The 23,734-nt window shown below is 35.4% G+C and overlaps 2 protein-coding genes across 4 annotated transcripts; one reads left to right on the top strand and one right to left on the bottom strand.

Moving 5' to 3' along the window:
- Positions 1-1,379: 1,379 nt before the first annotated feature.
- Positions 1,380-8,296, bottom strand: LOC123322848 (glutathione S-transferase 1-like). Of its 3 annotated transcripts, none has more exons than XM_044910896.1 (4): positions 8,188-8,296; positions 4,873-5,143; positions 2,199-2,399; positions 1,380-1,734 (listed from the first exon to the last, which is right to left on the bottom strand). In XM_044910896.1, exons 2-4 carry the CDS (start codon positions 5,011-5,013, stop codon positions 1,411-1,413), a joined length of 666 nt encoding a protein of 221 aa, XP_044766831.1. In that variant the 5' UTR covers positions 5,014-5,143; positions 8,188-8,296; the 3' UTR covers positions 1,380-1,410. The 3 variants fall into 3 exon arrangements, with proteins under 3 accessions (XP_044766831.1, XP_044766833.1, XP_044766832.1); XM_044910898.1 differs by having other exon boundaries at positions 4,873-5,052; positions 8,188-8,268; XM_044910897.1 differs by lacking the exon at positions 8,188-8,296 and adding an exon at positions 8,116-8,133 and having other exon boundaries at positions 4,873-5,052.
- LOC123322850 (xanthine dehydrogenase/oxidase-like) lies at positions 7,564-23,497 on the top strand. The gene is made up of 19 exons (XM_044910899.1): positions 7,564-7,744; positions 7,831-7,991; positions 10,216-10,711; positions 10,762-10,985; positions 11,845-11,947; positions 12,808-12,935; positions 12,995-13,282; positions 13,335-13,503; positions 14,800-14,918; positions 14,976-15,282; positions 15,351-15,534; positions 17,103-17,485; positions 17,965-18,152; positions 18,321-18,479; positions 19,486-19,614; positions 20,976-21,106; positions 21,358-21,707; positions 21,798-21,911; positions 23,329-23,497. Exons 1-19 carry the CDS (start codon positions 7,654-7,656, stop codon positions 23,394-23,396), a joined length of 3,792 nt encoding a protein of 1,263 aa, XP_044766834.1. The 5' UTR covers positions 7,564-7,653; the 3' UTR covers positions 23,397-23,497.
- The last annotated feature ends 237 nt before the right edge of the window (positions 23,498-23,734 follow it).

Below are 23,734 nucleotides of genomic sequence, written 5' to 3'. Positions count from 1 at the left end.
GGGTACTATAGGGTTTAACTGTGCTATCTGACTAAAATATATTCAATGTTGTAGCGTTGCCGCTTATACGAAAAAAATACTACAAATTTCGTTATTTGAAATGGGACAGCGTACGAGGATGTTCATGTATTGATATCTAGTTAGCCTAGACTCTTGCCTAGATCAGTTCCATGTATAAAAAAAATATTGCGTTACCATAGCAACGAACAATAACTCATTAGAAGTGTCAGTGTGAAGTTTGAGGTCAAAAAACTAAACCAGAGTTACGCAATTGATTAAAAGAAAGAAGATGTAACCGAAATTGTGAAAACCGAAAAATTGGAGTATCAAGCGTTGATCAAGTACCTGTATTTAAAAGGGTTAATACCCTTGGTGATCAATGTCCTTCGTATGCGACCGTGTAAAATTGGACTGCAAGCTCCAAAAGAGGTAAATTTTCCATTGAAGATGATAACCGATCGGGAAGACCAGTTTCTGTGTCAGTCCTCTAAAATATCGATGCAGTTCATGACATGATTTTATCAGACCGTCGTATTGGGCTAAAACGGATATCTAAAGCACTGAATATTTTATACGAACGCGTTCATCATATAGTTCACGTCAATCTGGACTTGAGTGTTTGAATTATGGAGGGTAGCTACCCTCCATAGTTTGAATGTTGACCAAAAGCGTGCAAGGGTAGAAGCATCGCGTTCGATCTGTGCATGCTCGATTCTTAAACCGAATTGTTACTTATGGATGGGACTTGGGTACATTTTTACGATCCAGAAACAAAGCAACAATTGATGGAATGGCGATACTCTGGTTCCCCAAGACCTAAGAAATTTCTTGTCCAAAAATCTGCTGGAAAAGTTCTTGCTTCAGTTTTTTGGGATTGCCATGGGGTAATCATGATTGATTTTTTGGATAAAGGTAGAACAATAACCGGAGATTACTATTACTGACCATTCTACGGGAAAAAATTAAAGCCTTAGAAAGAGCATTTTTAATTTTTAAAAGCTAAAATTTTGAAAATATGTCACTGAGATCCTGAGCATGAGTTTCGTGTAGAAAAATTTTGGTTTTTGATATGCAGGGTGTTCCAAATTCTTCTTCTTTTCACTCGATACAAAACGACAAAATTGAATTGATTGTTTGAATTGAATTAATTGGGCTTGATGATCATTTTTGAAGCTTTGAGTTTCTTCTTCTTAGCAGAACTGAAAGAAACTTCGAAATTGAAGAAACTTGAAAATTGATTAAGAACTTGGCTGTTAATCACATGATTTCATCATGAGTTTATTACACTATAGGTACACGTGATTCGCTGTCACAAGGTTTCTTCAGATGGGTAGAGGTATAATACTTTTTTCATACAACTATCTATACGTGAAAACGTCTTTCCATCTTTAAAATTAATATTTATTCATATCAAGTTTTAACAATTACATCACTTAGTGAAGTTATAAAATCTATCAAATCCTTCATTCCAACATCATTCACTTTCTTGTAATAGCTGAGTGCCTCCATCTTCCTCATCCAGTTGGCTAGTTTAGGATAGACCGTTTCATCGATGGGCACAAGTATGTCCATCCCCTTCACGCTGGTGATTGCACTGAAATCAGCAATGGTGAGGGTGTCCCCGGCCACGTACGGGGTTTCGTTCAGAAAGGTTTCTAGGAAATTATAGCCGAGCGTGATGAAATCTTTCTCATAATCTTCTACGATTTTGCACCTTCCAGCGTAGCATTTTTTCTGAAAGATTGAAATGAGGTGTTTTATTAATCTATGGATCAAACCAAATCTATATTTTGTATATTTTTTAATGGCACTTTCCAACCAGGTAGAACTTAAGCAAGTACATTAAGTATAACTGCAACTGCAGGGATGCAAATTGAAAAATTTCCAGAAAAAAATATGATTTTGAAAGGAAAATCTGGTCTCCCTATAAAAAATTGTAAAGTATACTTTTACACTGCCTTTAGACTTTAACGCCAAAACATCTAAAAATGCCCATTCACTATTTTTGTACACATTGATAGATCTGTCCTGTGCATGCCCAAATGTAACATTCTACAGTCACTTTTTATGTAGTGGTGTAGCTGAGGATTTTTTTCAGGCCTCCACATCACTTTCATTTTTTTATGGTTGAGAGTCGTTTAGGGTAAAAACTATATAAAATGACATTTTCATATAGATATGCTCAAAAATATACTCACGACGAATAGGCGAACATGGTTGAAAAGGAATCCAGTATCGAAATGTAGTTTTTGATCCACCATAGCACGCTTTTTGAGGTCCTTAGGATACAGAGAATCGTCCCTACTGTATTTCGGGACCAAATATGCCATTATTGCATGACTGTCACATATGATGGTACTCTCATCTACTAGCGTAGGAACCGTATGAAGGGGATTTTTCTGGAATTATTATTATTATTATGCATACATGATGGCCTGTCATAATTTAAATAGTCAGTTATCCATTTTCATGAACACAATTAAACTCAGCGGGGTAACAATTTTCGGCTGCTGAATATTGTTGTCCCATTTGGGTTAACAATGGTCATGTGCTAAAAATTGATGCACAGCTAAATTTATCTATGAGAATTATGAATTATAACTGGAATTATTGGAGTCTTCTTCGACTTGTACTCGGTTATTATGCAGAGTGAGTGTTTGACTCTCACAAATATTTCAACAGTTGATTCTAGAAGTCAAAAGAAACACTTTTTCCCATACCATTTTTTCGATTTGACCCTGATAAAAAGATATAGCCATTTTGAGTATTCATAATGGGCTGTGCCACCCCTGGAAAAACAAAATCTAAATCTGCGACACCACATATCAGTGGAACTTTTATCTGTTCAAAAGTCTTTTGAACAGAAACTTTTTAGGGTTTTCACTCCCAATCTCTGAATTTTATTCCAATTACCAAGTAAGTGTCAAAAGAGGTATTATAAAACACTTTATTTAATTTCATCTACACCCGAAATTAGAAATAATGAAATTGACTTCATTGCAAATTTTCTTAGGCATAATCAATACCCGACAAATTTTATTGAAAAAACAATATTGAATTTAGACAGAAAAATGACTAACCAAAATCATAATACTAATCAGGAGCAACCAGCAAACCGTCAAGAACAACCAAATTTATTGAACGTAATTCCTTATGTTAATGACCTTTCAGAAAAAATAAGAAGAATCGGTTCCAAATTTAACATAAGAACTGTTTTTAGAAGGCAAAATTATTTGAGATCTATATTAGCAAAAACTAAAAACTAAACCTTTGTACAAAAAATTGTATTTACAACATTCAAAGTATTTGTGGTAAAACTTACACAGGTGAAACATCTAGACCTCTAGAAATAAGAAAACGCGAACATAAAAATAATATTAAAAATAGAGAAATTAATCGATCACAAATCGCAGATCACATTTGTTCTAATATGGGAGACCACATGATGGATTGGGACAACACTAAAATTTTAATGACGGAACCAGACCATTTTAAACGAAAAATTAAAGAGTCTACGTGAATTTTATTGGATAAAGATAATAATTTGGCGAATTGTTCGGTAGGAGAAGATCATATTTGGATTAATTTACTGAAGAAGGAATTATTGTCATCCGGTAATTTCAAAATTAAATGAATCAACGTTTCTATGCAGTCTCTGTTTCTATGTATTGACAATTAATGTCAAACAAAAGATACAATTCAGAAGATTTTTGAAAATTGATTTTCGTCTGATGAAGGAGTTTGATATAGACTCCGAAACGTTACAATATAAAATTATAATTTCAAAGTTCCTTATTTTCAGTTCATTGTCAGGCAAAAATTTTTTCTAGTTGATTTGGTCCTGACAAATTAGTGCAAGAATTTACGCAGGAGCAAATCGTTTATTTCATTTTTTTAATTGATTTTGTTTCAGAGATTAGGAGTGAAAAACCTAAAAAGTTTCAGGAAATGCAGAATCCTCCCAGAATGAATTTCAATCGATATCTTTCAAACAGATTTGTATTCAGACAAAGTAACCAATTTTTCAAAATTCACAGATATTTTTCAGTTTTTGAACGAAAACGGCGCATTATACGAGAAAATATGAATAATATTTTTATTTTGCAATATTCATTTGATAGCGTCCAACTTAGTTTCAAAAGTTGGGTTCTTTAAATTTTTGGTACTTTTATGGTACGTAATGGTCTTGTGTTTGAAAACGATTCATCAAATAAATGAAAAACTACATATATTTATTCCGAAATTCATTTCATTCGATAAAAACGATATAGAACTAAAAATAACATTTTTTATGGTTTTTCAACAGCCTGTATCTTTCAGAGCGAGCTGATTCGGAAAAAATGTTAAAGGAAAAAAGTGTTTCTTTTGACTTCGAGACTCTACTGTTAAAATATTTGTACGAGTCAAAGACTCTCCCTGTATTTATATCATCAACATATAACATTTGATTTTCCAAAAGTATCGATAATTTTGAGAGTTATTCTAAAATATTAGCATAAATATATGGGAACCAAAAATTGTCCCTCAAGAACTCCACAATATTATTCTCATTTCACTTCGATCAAAATAGATTGCGAAAAATTTTTTCGAATTCAGATACAGACATTTAATTTCAAGGTTTTCTTTTATAACCGCACAATCACTTTACTGGTTCAAGGGTTAGTCTTGATCAGCAGTTTGAAAACAGTCTACTTCAAACACCTTCATGAACTCTCATAGTATTTTTTTCTTAATCGAGTACGACTGTTTTCTTTCCAACACAGAGTATATCCATCTTTTCGGATCAAACTTCGTATGTTGTGTGAACTTATGCACTTTAAAAGTTTTTGTGAGTTCCTCCAAGGTCAATGTTGGGAATAGAAGAGTACTAACCTTGAGAAACTCCGGTTTAAGATGCTCCTTCTTCGCTAGATTCACAGTTACGTACTCCACACTGATTCCCAAAGCCTCAATGGTCATCATGACTGCCCTGGAAGGCGGACTCAAATTTTCCATATACAAAGTTAGCGGCATCTTTTCGATCACTCAGTCTTAGTAGCACTCTCGAAGAATCTGTTCGAAACGTTACCGCGAAGAAAATCCACAGTAGAATGATATGAGTGGGTTTATCGAAGGCGTTCAACTCAAGAAAGCAAGTCAAGGTCTGAGGATTTTATCGATAATATATCTTATTACCTAATTTCTTGAGTGTTATTAGTTCTCTTAATATTAGAGATATCTGAGTGGCTGTCCGCTTTCCCAATCAATAATGGGCAGATTTCTACCGTCATTTCATAAATATTTTCATGAAAATAACGTGTTTGATAACATATAACTGACATACTTATGGAATTGCACCTTCTGTTTCGAATGTGCCACATTCTCGAGGACTTTTAGTTGTAAATTGGGAATGAGAATGCCAAGATGGGGATTTTTTAAAGGGTTTTTCCAAAATTTTACAAACTGTCACTTTTGGGAAAGAAACTGTTTGTTTATTCGAATAAAACATAATAATGTTACACCGATTGAACCATTTTTAACTCAGTTGCTGTTAGGGAAACAATACTCATCTAAAAACTGATCTGAAATGATGTGTGAACGACTATAATTCCCAAGGAAAATTGCAGATTCGAAGACCTAAGATTGCACCGTTTTATAATCACCGATTGCACTGTGATTCACTTGTCCTTCCAAAATAATTACGATAGAACGAACGAATAGATACATCGCATACAAAAGATCGTTTGTGTATGGTGGGAAAAATACTCAGACAGCTCAAACTGAGATTCAGTTTTAGCCGAAGAACTGCTGAAACTAGTTTTCAACGTTTTCTTCGATCGGTATCAAAATAAGACATTCGAGTGAATTTAGTGATCTTTTCGACGAAATATTTCATGAAGGAAGTGAGAGGTGATAATTCATTCAGTTGTAGTGGTTGTGGGAAAACAAATTTCAATAATATCTAGTAAAATGCCTGCATTAAAGATGGCCTTCACCTTCGTTAATAAAAAAGACAGAACTATTGATAATGTTACTGTTTTCTTCAAGGATCCACTTATAAATAGTCGAAACAGTCGATTATTGACATAAATGCAGACACACTTACATGCAAAATTCAGCTCGTATTTAACGTCTAAACACTTTGAAATTTTTCTGTAATCTTTTTTTGGCCGGTATTTTTTTAAATAAGGGATGAGTGATTCGCCAATTTCTGTATTGGTTCTTGAAGTTTTTCAAATAATTGAAAAAGGGGTATCGCACTCCAGATTTGGGGGAAGAATCATAAATTTCCTTGATTAGCTTAGAGGTGAACTAAAAAGATGTACTTAGCTCGATAGCTGTTAATTTTGGACGGATGCTCTACATATTCAGAGTTCATTCAGTATTTTAGTACAAAAGATGTCTTGGATCAGTGAATTTGTCAGAATATAATTAATCCAATGATTGAAGCAGAAAATGTCGAAAATTGTGAAGTATACATACTTCACTTTTTAGCCTATGGATTATATATATACCGGGTGGCCCACCCCAGCGCGACGCTCATTTTGAGGGAGTAAATGAAGATATCTTGAAAATCTTTTCCTGTTGTGTGTCTAGGGTGTTCAAAAGCCTAATTTAAAATTATTTTCATATACAGGGCCTTCGAAAACGAAGATATAAACCAGAGGTACACTTTTTAAAAAAAGTGTGCAATGGCAAGATCAAATTATGATGATTTCCTTCAGATTAGTATACCTTAGAAGGACCGTTTACGAGATAATGGCGAGAATGGTTTATAAGTTTTGAATTAAAAATCGGAAATTGCTCAGAAACTATCAGGTTTAGATGTAGAAAAATTTGATGAAGATAGTTTCGAAATTAATTTTTACGTTCAACGAGATATAGAAATACCGGGTGTGCCATTTGAAATAAGAAAGTTTTCGACGATGATTTGTAGTTGATGTTTGAGAATTAATTATGATCACTAGGTATATTCTAAAGTTGAAATTTTCTTTTATATGTAGGAGTAGTCAACTTGTCTGCTCAAAAAAATTCTGTCTGTATCGCTGGCTTAACCAGTTTCTTAATTAATTGCTATTTGAAAAAACTCCATATTTTCGATTTTTCGCCATTATCTCGTAAAGGGTGCTTCTGAGCTATAAAGTAGTCTGAAGAAACTCATCATAACTTGAGCTTGCCATTCCATTTTTGAGGTCAAATATAGGGTGTTACATTTGAAAAAGTGCAACTTTGGTCTATATCTTTGTTTTCGAACACCCTGTATATATGACAATAATTTTAAATTGTGCTTTGGGACATCCTACACATGCCACAAGAAAAGATTTTCAGAATATCGCCGCGTCTGGGGTGGGCCACCCGGTATATATATATAATCTTTTGAGCAGAGCATTACAATCTTTAACAGCAAACAATAATTATAGCATTTGCATGAGATACAGTTTTAGCAGAGGTTAGCGTAAACGGGGTACCATACAAATTGGTGTATGGTACAATAGCTTAGGGAAAAACCTCAGTAAAAAAACCCTTTCTCCCCGTGAGTGTAGTGGATTGAAGATTGTGTTCGAAATAGTCACGTTTTTTCAGGGGTGTGATATTTCCGAAAAATACTCCAGTAAATTCTTTCAAATGCGAGAATCCTAAATTCCTGACAGAAGAAACTCAAAAGGCTATAAGATGAGTTGGTTGTGGAGTTCTCTGACTCAGGGTGACAATGGAGTCAAGTCCGACAAAATTAAATTCACTATTCTCGGAAAAGAACATATTGGTGAGTATCCTTACCAACCCCAATATGAATTTCACACTGAAAATCGTTTTTCATACTTTTTATCATCATGATTTCATGATTTTCAGTCAAAAGTGAGGATATAGCGCCTGAAACAACCCTGAATGATTATCTACGGCATACCCTCAATCTTAAGGGCACAAAAAGAATGTGTTACGAGGGAGGATGTGGCGCTTGTGTGGTGGCAGTTACCAAACCAGGGGAGGATAATGTGATGGCCGTCAATTCAGTGAGTTTATAACCAGAAAATACTTCGAGGATCTCTATTAATTTGTTATTATATAGCATCATGAAAAATGAAAATACAAATACCCTATTCCTTAGGGATACAAAGAAAAAATAAGCCAACTAACTCAAAATACTAAAAATTGCATGAAGTGTTTCAGGACCCTTGAATTTTTAGGGATTCATCATGATATTCGTACGTTTCAGAAGAATGCACTCAACACAAATTAAACTGCGCACTTTGATGATACGTAGGAAGTGATCAAACAAGATTGGCGATCTTTATAATGTTACCTAGTCATTATTTATATTTGACATCCAAGGCTGTATCAATTGAACGTGTTGCATAATAAGAGACATCATAGCAGAGTTTGTTTTTTATTATCTCTTATTTTGGTTGCTATTTACTGAAAGTTTAAAAAGGTGAAAAGGATTATAAAATAATCACTGTCATTAAATGAAGGCATTTTTGATGAGACACGTTGACAATTTTACACCTTGGTTCTTTCTACTTTTCCTTCAACATAACCTGATGAAGAATTAACCCTTAATTGTTTATTTTCTTTCTACCATGAGAAGGTATTGTCTGAGTTAAAGTGTCCCTATACCTTATTGTGGAAACTAAAGGAGCTAGAAGAAAAAGTTGAATGCAAAACTTGTCTGTAATCGATTAAACTTTTATTTTTTATAATCCACCTTAAAACAGGGTGCTCCGTTTTTTCCCTGTTGGTATCAACCTATTTTAAATGGAGCACCCTGTATATTATTGCATTTTTGGATTCCTTGTCAAATTCTAAGGTAACTTTGGCATCACAACCATGGTCCTATATATAGCACCGATTCTGAAATATTCGACTTTTTCCTAAAATTTTGACAGCTGTAGGTGATCACTAAAAGAGCTGATACTAGTTTTCTAATGACTGTTTCAAAACCAAATTTTGCCCAGCTCTCGTCAACATATTGGATCATACGTTACATTTGTATTTTTAGCAATCTGATATACAAAAATTAAAGTTAAAAATTCAAATAGAAGTTCAATCGAAACTTAATTTTTTTCAAATATATTATTATATTTTTCTCTTGTTCATAATGTAGAGCAGGCCAAAATGGGCAAAAAATGTTTTTAAACTTTTTCTGTAAAGTGAATAGTTTCAGAAATATGGACGAAAAAGTGCATATTCTGTAAGAACCAACAAAAATTAATTAATAAAGCTGAAAGAATATGGTTACTATGCACTTATCTTATTGTGTATTTTTGAGTTTTCTTTTGTGTTGTCAGACAACTACTTGTTTATTTTGAGAAAAATGTATCTGTTAGTTGGGTCTTGGGTCCCCTTCAAAATTGAAATAATTTAATTTTATTGGGAGCGAGTACTGCTTATGAGTAAAAGAGTCTTTTTGTCTTTCATTAGTCAATCTAGTTAATTAAATTTATCAAAAAAATCAAAGCAGCAACACTAATTAATAATTATCGTTGATTCTTACGGGAAAATGCACTTTTTCGTCCATATTTCTATGCTATGCTATACTATGCTATATTATCCTGATTCTCCATAGATACCGAAGTACCCCTCAGAAGCTCCGAAACTATTCACTTTACAGAAAAAGTTTAAATACATTTTTTGCTCATTTTAACCTGCTCTTCATGCTGAACAAGAAAAAAATTTAGGTTGTCCTGTGAAAAAATTTATTTTTGATTGAAATTTTATTTGAACTTTTAACTTTGATTTTCGAAGACCCTGTTTATCAGATTGCTACAAATAGAGATGTAACGTATGATCCAATATTTTGACAAGAGCTGGGCTGATACATTCATTAGAAAACTAGTATCAGCTATCAATTTTAGAGAGTACCTGCAGCTGTCGAAATTTTAGGAAAAAGTCGAATATCTCAGAATCGGTGCTATATAGGACCACGGATGTCAAACCAAAGTTATCTTAAAATTTGACAAGGAATTCAAAAATGCCACAAAATACAGGATGTTCCATTTAAAATAAGAAAGTTAATACCAACAGGGAAAAAACGTAGCACCCTGTATTAAGTTGGGTTATAAAATATAAAAGTTCAATCGATTATAGACAAGTTTTGTATTTAAGTTTCTCTTCTAGCTCCTTTAGTTTTCAAAATAAGGTATAGGGACACTTTAACTCTGACATCCTGTACTAGAAATTGCAGGTAGCTCTATATTCTTTTGCAATGAAAAATAAACGATTTTATCACGTTTTCAGTGCCTGGTATCCATACTGACTTGCCATGGCTGGAAAATAGACACCGTAGAAGGAATCGGTAATCCCTTGACAAAATTTCATCCAGTTCAACAGGCCCTGGCCAATTTCAACGGAACACAATGCGGTTTCTGTTCACCTGGCATGGTGATGAACATGTACGCTCTCCTGGAAAATGGAAAACCGACAATGAAAGACGTCGAGAATTCTTTCGGGGGCAACATATGCAGATGTACAGGCTACCGTCCAATCATGTCTGCTTTCAAGTCGTTGTGTTCTGACGCTTCTCCAGATCTATTGGGAAAATACCCAGATATCGAAGATTTGGTGTGCTACAAGCCCAAGGAGAAGAAAAATGGGGAGGTTGATAGAACACCGGTGAGAATATGTTACAAAGATACCAAATGGATTAAAGTTTACAATATAAAGGATCTTCTGGATAACTTGATAGCGATCAAAGATTCTCCCTATATGCTAGTGGCTGGAAATAGTGCAAAAGGTAATGGATGTCTCGAAATTAGGAAAACAATTAGATTTTTGTATTTACAGGCGTTTACAAACTTCCCACTCCGAAGATTTACATCGACGTTATTGATGTGAAGGAATTGACATCCTATGAGCTCACAGATGACACGCTCACCCTTGGGGGTGATATGTCTCTAACAAAAACCATGGAACTTTTTTACAAAATCGCTAATTCCAATCCGAAGTTTGCACATTTGAAAACTATGGCCGATCATATCGATCTTATTGCTAACGTGCCCGTAAGAAATGTAAGTGATGAGTTGTTTATCTGGGATAAGATTTGACTTGTTCTTGATCGCAATACCTTCGAAGTTTTTGTTCTTTCCAATAAAAAAGCACCGATTTTAAAGAAGCATTTGATACAAGAATTTGATGTTGAAAATGTTTTGTTTTGTTCAAAAACTTTGTTCAGGCTATTATTTGTCTCAAGATCAAGAACCTTTTTTTGCATTGAATCATTATCTTTAATGTAGGAATAATTCTAAAGTCCTTGGAATTCTATTAGCTTTGAATTATTGGTTATAGGACTAATGGAAAACTTTGTACTTTTTAACTAAGTCTACGTTTTACCATTCTTTTCTGAGTTCTTCAGGATTAGTTATATTACAGTCGAAAGATCTTAAGGGTCATAAAAATTCATGAGTTCGTACAATCAATTTGGGAAAACTTTTTTTTCTTTTCCATTAGTCCTATCCTATAACCAATAATTCCCAGCCTCTTATCTTCAATTTTCTCTCATTTCTTTTCGACTGACATAATATTGAATTATTCAGTTGAGAAATTGAAATAAGATTTTTCATTACATTTCCATGGTTATAATTAAAAAAAAACATGTTATTGTAATGAAACTAAGTAAGTAGTTAAAAAGCAACGATATGGAGAATTTTATGTGAATTGTGTTACTAGAAAATAATCTGTACATTGAGAACTTTCAAGCGGATGAATCTTAAAATTCTACAAGAAAATTCAAAGAGTCAAGTATAAGCTTTCAACTTGATCAAAATTTGACTTGTTCCATAATGTAATGGAGTATTTTTCTCGGGGTTGATGAACATATAATACTCCAGTACCTAGGTATATTTTGATGGAATATTTTTTAATTTGCAGGTTGGCAGTTTAGCTGGAAATCTCATGATGAAACATTACCATCATGAATTTCCTTCAGACGTTTTTCTCACCTTGGAAACCTTTGGTGCAAAATTAGTGATCGGTGAGCCATTTCATTATCAATGTTCTCGGAGGAAAATTTTCTTGCAAGAGCCTAAGCACTAATTTCATGAAAAAGTTTATATACCTACAGGAAAAACCATTCAAAGGGTGATTTTCTGTCCAAAAATTAGGGACTCTCAAATATTTTTTTCATCAGCCCCTGCTTAGATGAAGTTCCTTAGAGATAGCTCCTGAAAGGCAATTTTCAATTTTTTCTTAGAAACCAGAAAAATGTTTTTTTTCGCAACCATTCTATTACACCCTGCATACAGTCTTTGACTTGTATGAATGTTTTAATAGTAGATTATTAAAGTCAAAAGAAACACGGTTTTTCTTTCCAATTTTTTCCGATTCGGCCTAGATAAAAATATACAGGGTGAGTCTTTGACTCTTACGAATATTTTAACAGTACCTAGATTTTTGAGGTCGAAAGTAACACTTTTTTCCTTTACCATTTTTTCCGAATCGGCTCGGCTTAAAAGAAACAGGCTGTTAAAAAACCATCCAGTTTTCTCATTATGACCATTACGTACCATAAAAATACCAGAAATTCAAAGAACCCAACCCTTGAAACTAAGTTGCACGCTAATTAATGAATATTTGAACGTTTTGTAAGAAAAAAAGTTTTCTTCAGTTGGATTAATCCAAAGTACCTACCCAAATTTTCGAATTTGACTGATATTTTTCATTCTTGAATATCAAATTACTCGAAAACTGCACATACCTATACGAGAAAACATGAAGAATACTTTTATTTTCCAAAATGGTCAAATATTCATTACTTATCGTTCAACCCACTTCACAGGTTATCGATATCTACTGATTTTGAGGTTTTCCATTCAACTAGTATGAAATTTTCAGTGGATACTTCTAAGACTGAGGTGGTCAAAAGCCTTCCAGATTTCCTCAAGTTGGACATGAACAAAAAAGTGATAAAATCCGTCCAGATACCCAGCTTGTCCAGCGAATACAAATATGAGACGTATAAGGTAAAACCAAAGTTTGACCCAAATCAACATCTTCACTAAATTTTTCTCACATTATCCAGATTATGCCTAGAGCCCAGAACGCTCATGCCCTTGTAAATGCAGGTTTTCTATTCAAACTCGATTCCAATAATAAAGTAGAGAGTGCTACCATCGTAATCGGCAATATAAACCCAGAATTCATACACGCAACCAAAACCGAAGCATTTCTGACAGGGAAGGAGCTCTTCAACAACGAAACGCTTCAAGGAGCCTTCAAAACCCTAGAAGAAGAATTGAAACCTGATTTTGTTCTTCCCGAACCAGAACCAGAATTCAGAAAGCAGCTTTCCATAGCTTTGTTCTTCAAGGTGAGTCTAGTGGAAAAGCTTTTTTGACTGTAACAAAACGAAACTCTTCAAGGCCGTGCTTAAAATAGCCCCTGAGGGCAAACTGAGCCCAAGGAACAAAACTGCGGGAGAAAAAATGGTGAGACCTATTTCAAGTGGGGTACAGGATTATGAAACCAACGAATCTCTGTATCCTCTGACGAAGGCTATACCAAAGATTGAGGCTTTGGCTCAGACTTCTGGTGAGATCAAAATGGAATTGAAAAAGCGTTTTTTAACGATGTTTTGCTTCCAGGTCAAGCTCAATACATCGAAGACATTACGAATATTTTAACAGTACCTAGATTTTTGAGGTCGAAAGTAACACTTTTTTCCTTTACCATTTTTTCCGAATCGGCTCGGCTTAAAAGAAACAGGCTGTTAAAAAACCATCCAGTTTTCTCATTATGACCATTACGTACCATAAAAATACCAGAAATTCAAAGAACCCAACCCTTGAAACTAAGTTGCACGCTAATTAATGAATATTTGAACGTTTTGTAAGAAAAAAAGTTTTCTTCAGTTGGATTAATCCAAAGTACCTACCCAAATTTTCGAATTTGACTGATATTTTTCATTCTTGAATATCAAATTACTCGAAAACTGCACATACCTATACGAGAAAACATGAAGAATACTTTTATTTTCCAAAATGGTCAAATATTCATTACTTATCGTTCAACCCACTTCACAGGTTATCGATATCTACTGATTTTGAGGTTTTCCATTCAACTAGTATGAAATTTTCAGTGGATACTTCTAAGACTGAGGTGGTCAAAAGCCTTCCAGATTTCCTCAAGTTGGACATGAACAAAAAAGTGATAAAATCCGTCCAGATACCCAGCTTGTCCAGCGAATACAAATATGAGACGTATAAGGTAAAACCAAAGTTTGACCCAAATCAACATCTTCACTAAATTTTTCTCACATTATCCAGATTATGCCTAGAGCCCAGAACGCTCATGCCCTTGTAAATGCAGGTTTTCTATTCAAACTCGATTCCAATAATAAAGTAGAGAGTGCTACCATCGTAATCGGCAATATAAACCCAGAATTCATACACGCAACCAAAACCGAAGCATTTCTGACAGGGAAGGAGCTCTTCAACAACGAAACGCTTCAAGGAGCCTTCAAAACCCTAGAAGAAGAATTGAAACCTGATTTTGTTCTTCCCGAACCAGAACCAGAATTCAGAAAGCAGCTTTCCATAGCTTTGTTCTTCAAGGTGAGTCTAGTGGAAAAGCTTTTTTGACTGTAACAAAACGAAACTCTTCAAGGCCGTGCTTAAAATAGCCCCTGAGGGCAAACTGAGCCCAAGGAACAAAACTGCGGGAGAAAAAATGGTGAGACCTATTTCAAGTGGGGTACAGGATTATGAAACCAACGAATCTCTGTATCCTCTGACGAAGGCTATACCAAAGATTGAGGCTTTGGCTCAGACTTCTGGTGAGATCAAAATGGAATTGAAAAAGCGTTTTTTAACGATGTTTTGCTTCCAGGTCAAGCTCAATACATCGAAGACATTCCTGATCATCCCCATCAGCTTTTCGGTAAACTCATTCTTGCCAAAGCTGCACCCAACTCGAAGATAACGGATATTGATGCATCAGATGCACTGGTAAGTTAAAACATGATATTTCCAGTCAGTTTGATCTGGAATATCCACAAATTTTAGGCGAAAGAAGGTATAGAACATTTCTTCACCAAAGACGATATACCTGGGGATAATAATTTTTTACCCCCTGGATTTGGGGCTGGTATAGTCGAGAAAATTTTCGCTGATGGCGTGGTTGACTATTATCATCAACCCCTTGGGGTTTTAGTTGGATCTGATAGGAATGCAGTCGATGAAGCTGCTGATCTGATCAAGATCACTTATGAAGCCCCGAAAAGCTCTCCTTTACTCTATATTAGAGACATACTGAAGGTAGGAGCTACAGATAGGTTGATGAAAGAAAGGGAATTGAAAGCTAAAAAGACAGGTTAGTTCGAGTATGGTGTATCTTTGTCATCAGATCTAGTCTTATAACCGGTTTTTTTTTTGGATCAGGCAGCGATGTCAAGCACACATTGACTGGCACATTCGATATTGGTGGTCAGTATCATTTTCATATGGAAACCCAGTGCTGTCTGGTTATTCCAACAGAGGATGGTCTGGATATGTTTCCCTCTTCGCAGTGGATGGATTTGAGTCAAGTTTCAGCAGCGAGAATGTTGAAAATTCCACATAATAAGTAAGTATGAAACCATTCGTCTCATTATACTTCCTTGGATTATAACCATTTAGTTTAGTTCTCTTCAACTTATGAATTCTTTCAACATGGGATTTATTGTCACCAGAATGAATGATGTGAATTGAAAAATCAAACATGGTCAATCATCTTCTCAGTTTTTTGGTTGATTTAGACTAGAATTCATAATAGTGGGGAGCCCAAGTGGAAAATTCGGGATTTAGTCAAGAGTGTCAGATTAATATAAAAGGAGATACCTTGGACCCTGTAGAGTACCTCTACCAAAACTTAGATCTGTATATTAGGGGGAATTGTCTAGGACAGCCTGTCAGAATAGTAAAAGAAAAACGATCATTGCACATACTCGAGCGTGTCAGATTGAAATATATGTGGTTAAATTACATGTTGAAAAGTATTCTCTTGATCTGACAATTTAAGCGTGACAAAAATGTGTGGGAGGGAGCCAAACTTGCAGAAAAAAAAACGCCACGTGTATATTCCCGATCGTGGTGGCTTTTTTTCTTAATTTGAAGCTAATTATTCAAGAATAACAGAGAAATTAAATCTGACAGTTTCAGCAAGCCTAAACAATAGAAACAAGCTATAAAGGTCACAAAAATCAGTTCTTTTGAAATATCTCTTCTCCTGGACTTCAAAAAATTTTCACATTCATTATAGGAGTTGTAAAGCATAACATTTTCAACAAATTTTGCCCGAAACAATTTTTTCTACGTTTGCACAGTTATGAAATATTCGACGATGAATGTACATTAGACAAGGTTTCTACATTGACCTTAGACTTTCGCATGTGTGGCTAAGCTCCTCGCCCTTATCGCCCTCTAACTCGAAAACAGTTAAGAGTATGTGAAATTGCTTCAGACAAAAGTTGTATAGAATTTTATTATCTACAACTTTCATAATGAATACAGATACGATAAGAGGTACAGGAAAAGAGATATTTAGAAAAACATTCTTGTTATCATCTTCAAACTGTCAGAGAAAACCCCCCTCATTAATATCAGATTAATGGGCCAACACGTCTGCAACACCGAGATTACCTAACCATCTGTATGAAAATCTGACACGCTCGAGTAGGTATGTATAAGTAACGATTTTTTTGCATTTTCATAGGACCGCCGTGGCCTTGTGGCACGTCCGAATTGTCAATTCCTTGAAAAGTAGCTTCCTTTGGCTCCAATTAACATATCCTCTAAAAATCTGATACGTTCGAAAAAAAAATTTATTTCCCCATTTTCAACTCTCCCGTACGGCCAACCCCACCACGCAAACTGTCAAATTAACATGAATTTATTATCAGAGACGCGTAGGGCATATATACTATATTAATTTGAGACGACGAATTTTTGTACATGTTTGAGAACCTACAGACGCTTTCCCCACCGCTGAAAGTGCATACATCATAGAAACTTTTTTTCTCTCTACCATCTAATCTTCAAAATCCACTAGGTCTCTACGACGCTCGAATAAAACCCGATTTAGCATCATCGGCTCCCCAACTGTAAGAATTCCACTAGGAATATGATACGTTGTCATTAATTTTTATCCCCCAGAGTAAATGTTAGCGTGAGAAGATGTGGTGGTGGTTTCGGAGCCAAAATCAGCAGAAACGCCCAGATATCATGTGCAACTGCCTTAGCTGCCTGGTTGACTCGCAAGCCAGTCCGAATTTCTCTGAGCTTGAAGGAAAACATGGAAATGGTAGGAAAACGGTTTCCGCTTTCCGTTGATTACGAAGTGAAATGCAACAATGGCGGTGTGATACAGCATTTGGACGCTAAGCTGTATAGCGACCACGGCGCTGGGGGAAACGAACAGTTTAACCAGTCCAATATCTTCGATCTGTTGACAGCGAATTATGGCTCAGATCCCTTCGACGTAGTCTATTACCGTACCAGAACAGATACTCCAGCAAACACCTGGACCAGAGCACCAGGTAAATTGATAACAATAATTTAACTTGCCCTTCCCTAATAGGTAATAAATTGCTTGAAACTTCAAGAGATGTAAAGGTGACTTTTGCGTGTTTGTTTGCTTTATTTTTCGTCAGAAGTTTAAAGCCTTTGCGATACTTTTTAGTTTAACTGAGTTCTTCAGTACACCATTATGAAGAAGAATAATGTAGCGTCTGTAGCTCGGTGGTTAAAGCGTTGGCCTTGAAACCGCAAGGTACTGAGTTCGATCCCAGGCAAGGGAAGAAATTTTCCAATCGATACTGGAATTCACTGAGTTAAAATTAACAGTGCTGTGCCTAAGGTGGCGCAAAGACACAGTAACAAGTCCTACACATAGTTCAACTGGTTCTCCAAACTCGTACAAGCTCGCGAGCTTCTGAGGGGTACTTCGTTACCTACGGATGATAAAATAATAAATAAAGACGCCCCTTTTCATTATAGTTACCCTTTATACATTTAGGTTCAACAGAAGGGCTTGCAGTCATCGAATCCATTATGGATCAAATGGCATACGAAACGAATATTGATCCATTGGATGTAAGGCTCAATAACATTCCCAGTGGAAGCAAATTGATAGACTATATTGCTGATCTCAAGGAATGGGCGGATATCGATAAGAGGAAGCAGGAAATTGCAGCGTTCAACAAGGTCAGTCCTTGATTTGTGAAGGGTTAACGGTTTTCCGAAGTTCTGCGTGTGAGTAATAGTCTCGCCAAAAAAACAAACTCTGACAGCTGACGGTTAGGGTATAACAGAATCAGTACTTATGATTGTTGAATCTTTCTTGGCTATTGATGAATTTTTATTCGAATTTAGGAGAACCGCTGGAAGAAACGAGGGATTTCAGTTGTACCGATGGCTTATGATTTTGCTCCTTTTGGCCCTATAAATGTGACAGTTTCAATATACCATGTAGATGGGAGTGTGACGATAAGTCATGGTGGTATAGAGATTGGTCAAGGAATTAATACCAAGGTGAGGACTAAATAATGTTCAATATCGTCTTATTTGGTTGAAACATGAGGAAAATTTGTTTAGGCTAGGATCACGCGTATTGTGGATTTTTCGAGGATCGTGCAATTAACTGAGTTGTAATTTGTTTTCAGAAACGACAAGAAACGCTGTGAATTTTGAAATAAACTTCATTATTATGAAGTTTATTGTTTTTCAAGATATGTTTTCAACATTTTTCCTTCTTCCAATATGTAAATATAAAACCACAAAAAAAATGCATTATAGTTGAGAAGCCCACGATGCTAAATCGGGATTTACTCGAGCGTCGTGGAGAACAAGTGGATATTAAGGATTTGACGGTAGAAGCAAAAAAGGTTCTATGATGTATGCACTTTCAGCGGTGGGGAAACCGTGTGCAGGTTTTCAAAGATGTAAAAAAGATCGTCATACATACTCGAGCGTGTCAGATTAAGATACTGTATATGTCCTATGTGTCTCGGATAATAAATTCATGTTAATCTGACAGTTTGCGTGGTGGGGCTGGCCGTACGGAAGAGTTGAAGATGGTAAAAAAATTTTACAGCGTGTCAGATTTTTAGAGGATATGTTAATTGGACCCAAAGGAAGCTACTTTTCAAGGGACTAACATTTCGGACGTGACGCAAGGTCACAGCGGTCCTTTGAGAATGCAAAAAAAATCGTTACGTGTTGTGCATACTCGAGAGTGTCAGATTTTCATACAAATGGTTAATCTCGGTGTTTGAACCATAAATCTGACACTAATCAGGAGAGGGGTTCCTAATCTGACAATATGAAGATAATAACAATGCATTTTTTAAAATATCTCCCTTCCTGTACCTCTAATCGTTTCTGTATTTTCTGTACCAACCTACAAAAGTCCCATTGATTTTGTATTTTTTCTAGTTACATATCGACAGAACTATACCATGAATACTCTGAAAAATTATTTCAAGTTATTAAAACTCATTTTTATTTCTCCCTTTATCACACATATAAATTCTTTCAGGCCGCACAAGTTTGTGCCTTCAAATTCAACATTCCCTTGGAAAAAATCAACATACATCCAAGCAACACAACGTCATCCCCAAATTGTGCTGCAACAGGTGGAAGTATGACGTCAGAGGCCGTTTGCTATGTAAGTAGTACTCGCATCTATACTCCATTCACATTTATTTTAGCAGTCGGTTGGCCATGAAATAATTTTCTCAAGTTTTTGTAACTAGAACGGAGTAAGGTTGGCACTCATGAAATGTCGTTAATGTCATAACGCCGTTGCCACAACTAATATCAATTTTTATCACGAAAATGCCGAAAGTGATTGAAAAAAGAGACAGGGTTTCAGGAAGTGCTATTTAGAATTCAGGTCCGCTCATTCAAATAGTTATACCCTGATATTCTAAAATCCACAATACGTCAGACGGTAGCGAACATATGCAATGTAAGAGAATTTATAATATAATGTTTCATCTGAATCTAAACGACTTATATTTCAGCTGAATATTTCCACAATCAGAAAGATTGTGAATGAAGCGGATGACAAAGAATTTCTTTCTATTGGGAGACCCAAAAAAGTGGTGGCATTTGAGAATTTTATGTCTGAGTGAATTAAACCGAAAAGTTCACCACAGGATTTTCGATGAATGTCATCGTCGGATAAGTTTCCGAAAATTGATTTTTCTATTTTTCATTTGACTTGTCCTATACATTGTAAATGTCTTGAGGTACCAGTTAATATCTAATTATTATTATTATATCAATGCATTAAGATGAACAGCCACAAATACGCGTCAGTTGTCCTGCTAATTGTTTATTCATGTGAAATTTTTGTTCAAAGGTGAAGTTCATCTTGATTGAAAATTCCTTTAATTCCTTTTACTTATATTGATGCAAGATGATTTTTGTTGAAGAATTCAACATTCTGGTAATTATCTGTTAATTCCTTCGGGAGATACCCATTCCCAACCACTGTAACATATGCATTTCATCTTCGGGTTAATATTTTTGAAATCTACAACTGATGTAACCTATTCAAACTTTAACCAAAGAAGATAACGAGCATTAACTCTCCTCAAGCTAGTGCATATTTATGATATTATACTGATCTCTTGTATTTTCCCTGCAAATAACTGGATTTGGTATGCCTTCAATCAGTTTGTATAAACTTCAATTACGTTCGTCACATATTTTCCGAAGAGATTCGACATTGTGATAAAATACGTAATAACAGAAACTTTTACGTAGAACGGGCAACATAGCGTTGATTTAAAACCCAAAAATGTTTTGACAAGCGTCATAACCCCACATTTTCGTACTATACAGAGTGAAATGTGTCAAATTTCCATGGCCAACCGACTGCTAAAATAAAAGTGAATGGAGTATAGTAGTTTCATGCTGTTACTTATCGCAAATGAATTTTATGTCTCTCCATCCCCGTTTCTTTTGTTACCAAGGTGATTTGTAGACATATTCTGAATCCCAATTTCTCCGGTTTTCCAGGGCATAAATGAGGTTTGCGATGAATTATTGGAACGCTTGAAGCCATTTAAGAAAGATGATGGTTCACAAACTTGGGAACAATTAGTTCAGGCTGCCTATACCAAATTCACATATTTGTCTGCTAGTAGCCAGTAAGTGCAATATTATGAAAAGTTTACTTATTATATCGATACTTATTATTCTTTCAATCAACTAGTCCATTAATAACAGCGATTAATGACAGCTATTAAGAACAGCAATTAATGACAGCGATTAATGACAGCGATTAATGGCAACGAGCAATGAGCGCGAGTAAAGCGAGCACCTTCGAGATGTTCAATGAATCTGCCAATGCAAACATCAAACTGAGCAATAAAGCCTTGAGTGAATAAATTTCTTCCAGGTACTCACCCACAGCTCCATTCGTGAAACCGTATGTAATTTATGGCTCCTGCGCAACGGAGGTGCTTCTAGATGTCCTCACAGGCCAGCACATCATCACCAGAGTGGACCTGATTGAGGATACTGGTACCACTCTAAGTCCAGAAATAGACATAGGACAAGTCGAAGGAGCGTTCGTCATGGGAGCGGGATATTTCACTACCGAAAAGATAGTGTTCGATAAGGATGGTAGGCAGCTGACTAATAACACCTGGTTCTACAAACCACCAGGGCCCAAGGACATACCTGTGGATTTCAGGGTCAAATTTCCGAAGAATAATCCCAATCCTGTTGGTGTTCTGCAATCGAAAGGTGAGGTGAAAGAACAATATTTAAATGTTTGTTTCAACAGGAGAAATGCAACGTGCAACGTGATTCGAACACTGTTCATTTTTTTTGCAGCTGTTGGAGAACCACCTTTGTGTCTTACTGTCAGCGTTCCTTTGGCAATCAGACATGCTGTAGCAAGCGCTAGGCAGGACGCAGATAAATCGAAGTCCAAATACTTTTTGTTTGGTGAGTTTGTCGAGTTTTTGAAAAAGATTTTTTTTTAGAAAGATTTGAACATATTCCTTTTTCCTATCATTCCGAGTTCCCAAAATAAGTTGAGAAGTTGCACTTATATACGAGGATATATTGGAAAATTCCTAGTCTACTATGAAATCAAACAAAATTTCAATGTCAAAATATTTTATTACTCAACAATTCTCCTCTCAATTGAATACATTTATTACAGCAAACCTGCAACGTCTCTAGACCTTTTAAAAAAATGTTTCTTCCTGCTCTGCAAACCAGACCTCCACAGCTTTCATTACCTCCTAGTTGGAAGAAAATATATGACCTTTTAAACTTTTTTTCAGTTGAGGAAAGAGATGATAGTCGGATGGAGTCAAATCTGGTGAATAAGGGGGGTGTTCTAGTAATTCAAACCCTAAAACACGAATTTTTTGCATAGCAATAAGAGATTTGTGTGCAGGGGCGTTGTCCTGCAAAAACAAAACATATTTGGATAGCTTTCCGCGTCTTTTCTCTCTAATTTTTTCCCGTAGAGTGGTCAGTAATGTAGAATAGTAATCTCCGGTTATTGTTCTACCCTTATCCAAAAAATCAATCATGATTATAGATTTTTGACACGAAACTTCTTAGTTCTTGAAGAACCAGAGTGTGGCCATTCCATCGATTGTTGCTTTGATTCTGGATCGGAGAAATGTACCCAAGTCTCATCCATAGCATCAATTCGGTTTAAAAAGTCTACATCGTTTTCAAATCGAGCACAGATCGAACGCGATGCTTCTACCCTTGCACGCTTTGGTCAGCATTCAAACATTTGAGGATCCATTTTGCAGCAATTTTTCCCATTTCCAAATTGACGTGAACAATATGATGAACGCGTTCGTATGAAATATTTAGTGCTTCAGATATCCATTTTAAGCGCAATTCGACGGTCTGATAAAATCATGTCATGAACTGCATCGATATTTTCGGGGACTGACACAGAAACTTCCTTCCCGATAGGTCATCATCTTCAATGGAAAATTTACTTCTTTTGAAGCTTGCAGACCAACTTTTCAGGCTCGCATACGAAGGACATTGATCACCAAGGGTATTAAGCATATCTTAAATATGCTTACCTCTTAACCGTTTTAAATACAAGTACCAGATGATGGCTCGATTCTCCAATTTTTCGATTTTCGCAAGTTCGGTGGACATCTTCTTTCTTTTAATTTATTGCGTAACTCTGGTTTACTTTTTTGACCTCAAACTTCACACTGACACTTCTAATGAGTTATTGTTCGTTGTTATGGTGACGCAATATTTTTTTATGCATGGATCTGGTCTAGGCTAACTAGATATCAATACATCCTCGTATTTCCCATAGGAAAACTTTCTCTACCACTACTGCTTCGGGATAACAAACTAATTTTTTTTGCAGATGGTCCAACAACAGTGGAGCAAACTTTCATGAATAGTTTGAACGATTTTAAGCAATACACATTATAATACAATGAAATAGTAATTTTTTATGGGAGATTGCTTTGTGGGGGTAAACTAACCAACATTGTATATGTACTATTTTTAACAATAAATAATTATGATTTCAATCTGTTTGCTTATTTTCCTATAGTTTTGATTTATTTTCCATATGATGAATCCTGCAGTTGGACAATAAAAAAAAAATTTCAAACTTCCCTCAAATTCTCAGTTATCAGATTAATTGCTGTAAAAAATTCTTTAAGGGATGAAAATTTAGTATTAGTATTCACTCTTCAAAAGTCACACTTTCTAAAATCTTGAAACTAGACTCTTCAAATTCGAAATACAACCATTTTAATATAACA

This window comes from Coccinella septempunctata, chromosome 1 (assembly GCF_907165205.1).
Source record: "Coccinella septempunctata chromosome 1, icCocSept1.1, whole genome shotgun sequence".
Taxonomy (NCBI): Eukaryota; Metazoa; Arthropoda; class Insecta; order Coleoptera; family Coccinellidae; genus Coccinella; species Coccinella septempunctata.
The sequence above is the reverse complement of the archived record's forward strand: the minus strand, read 5'-3'. Positions and strand labels throughout refer to the sequence as shown.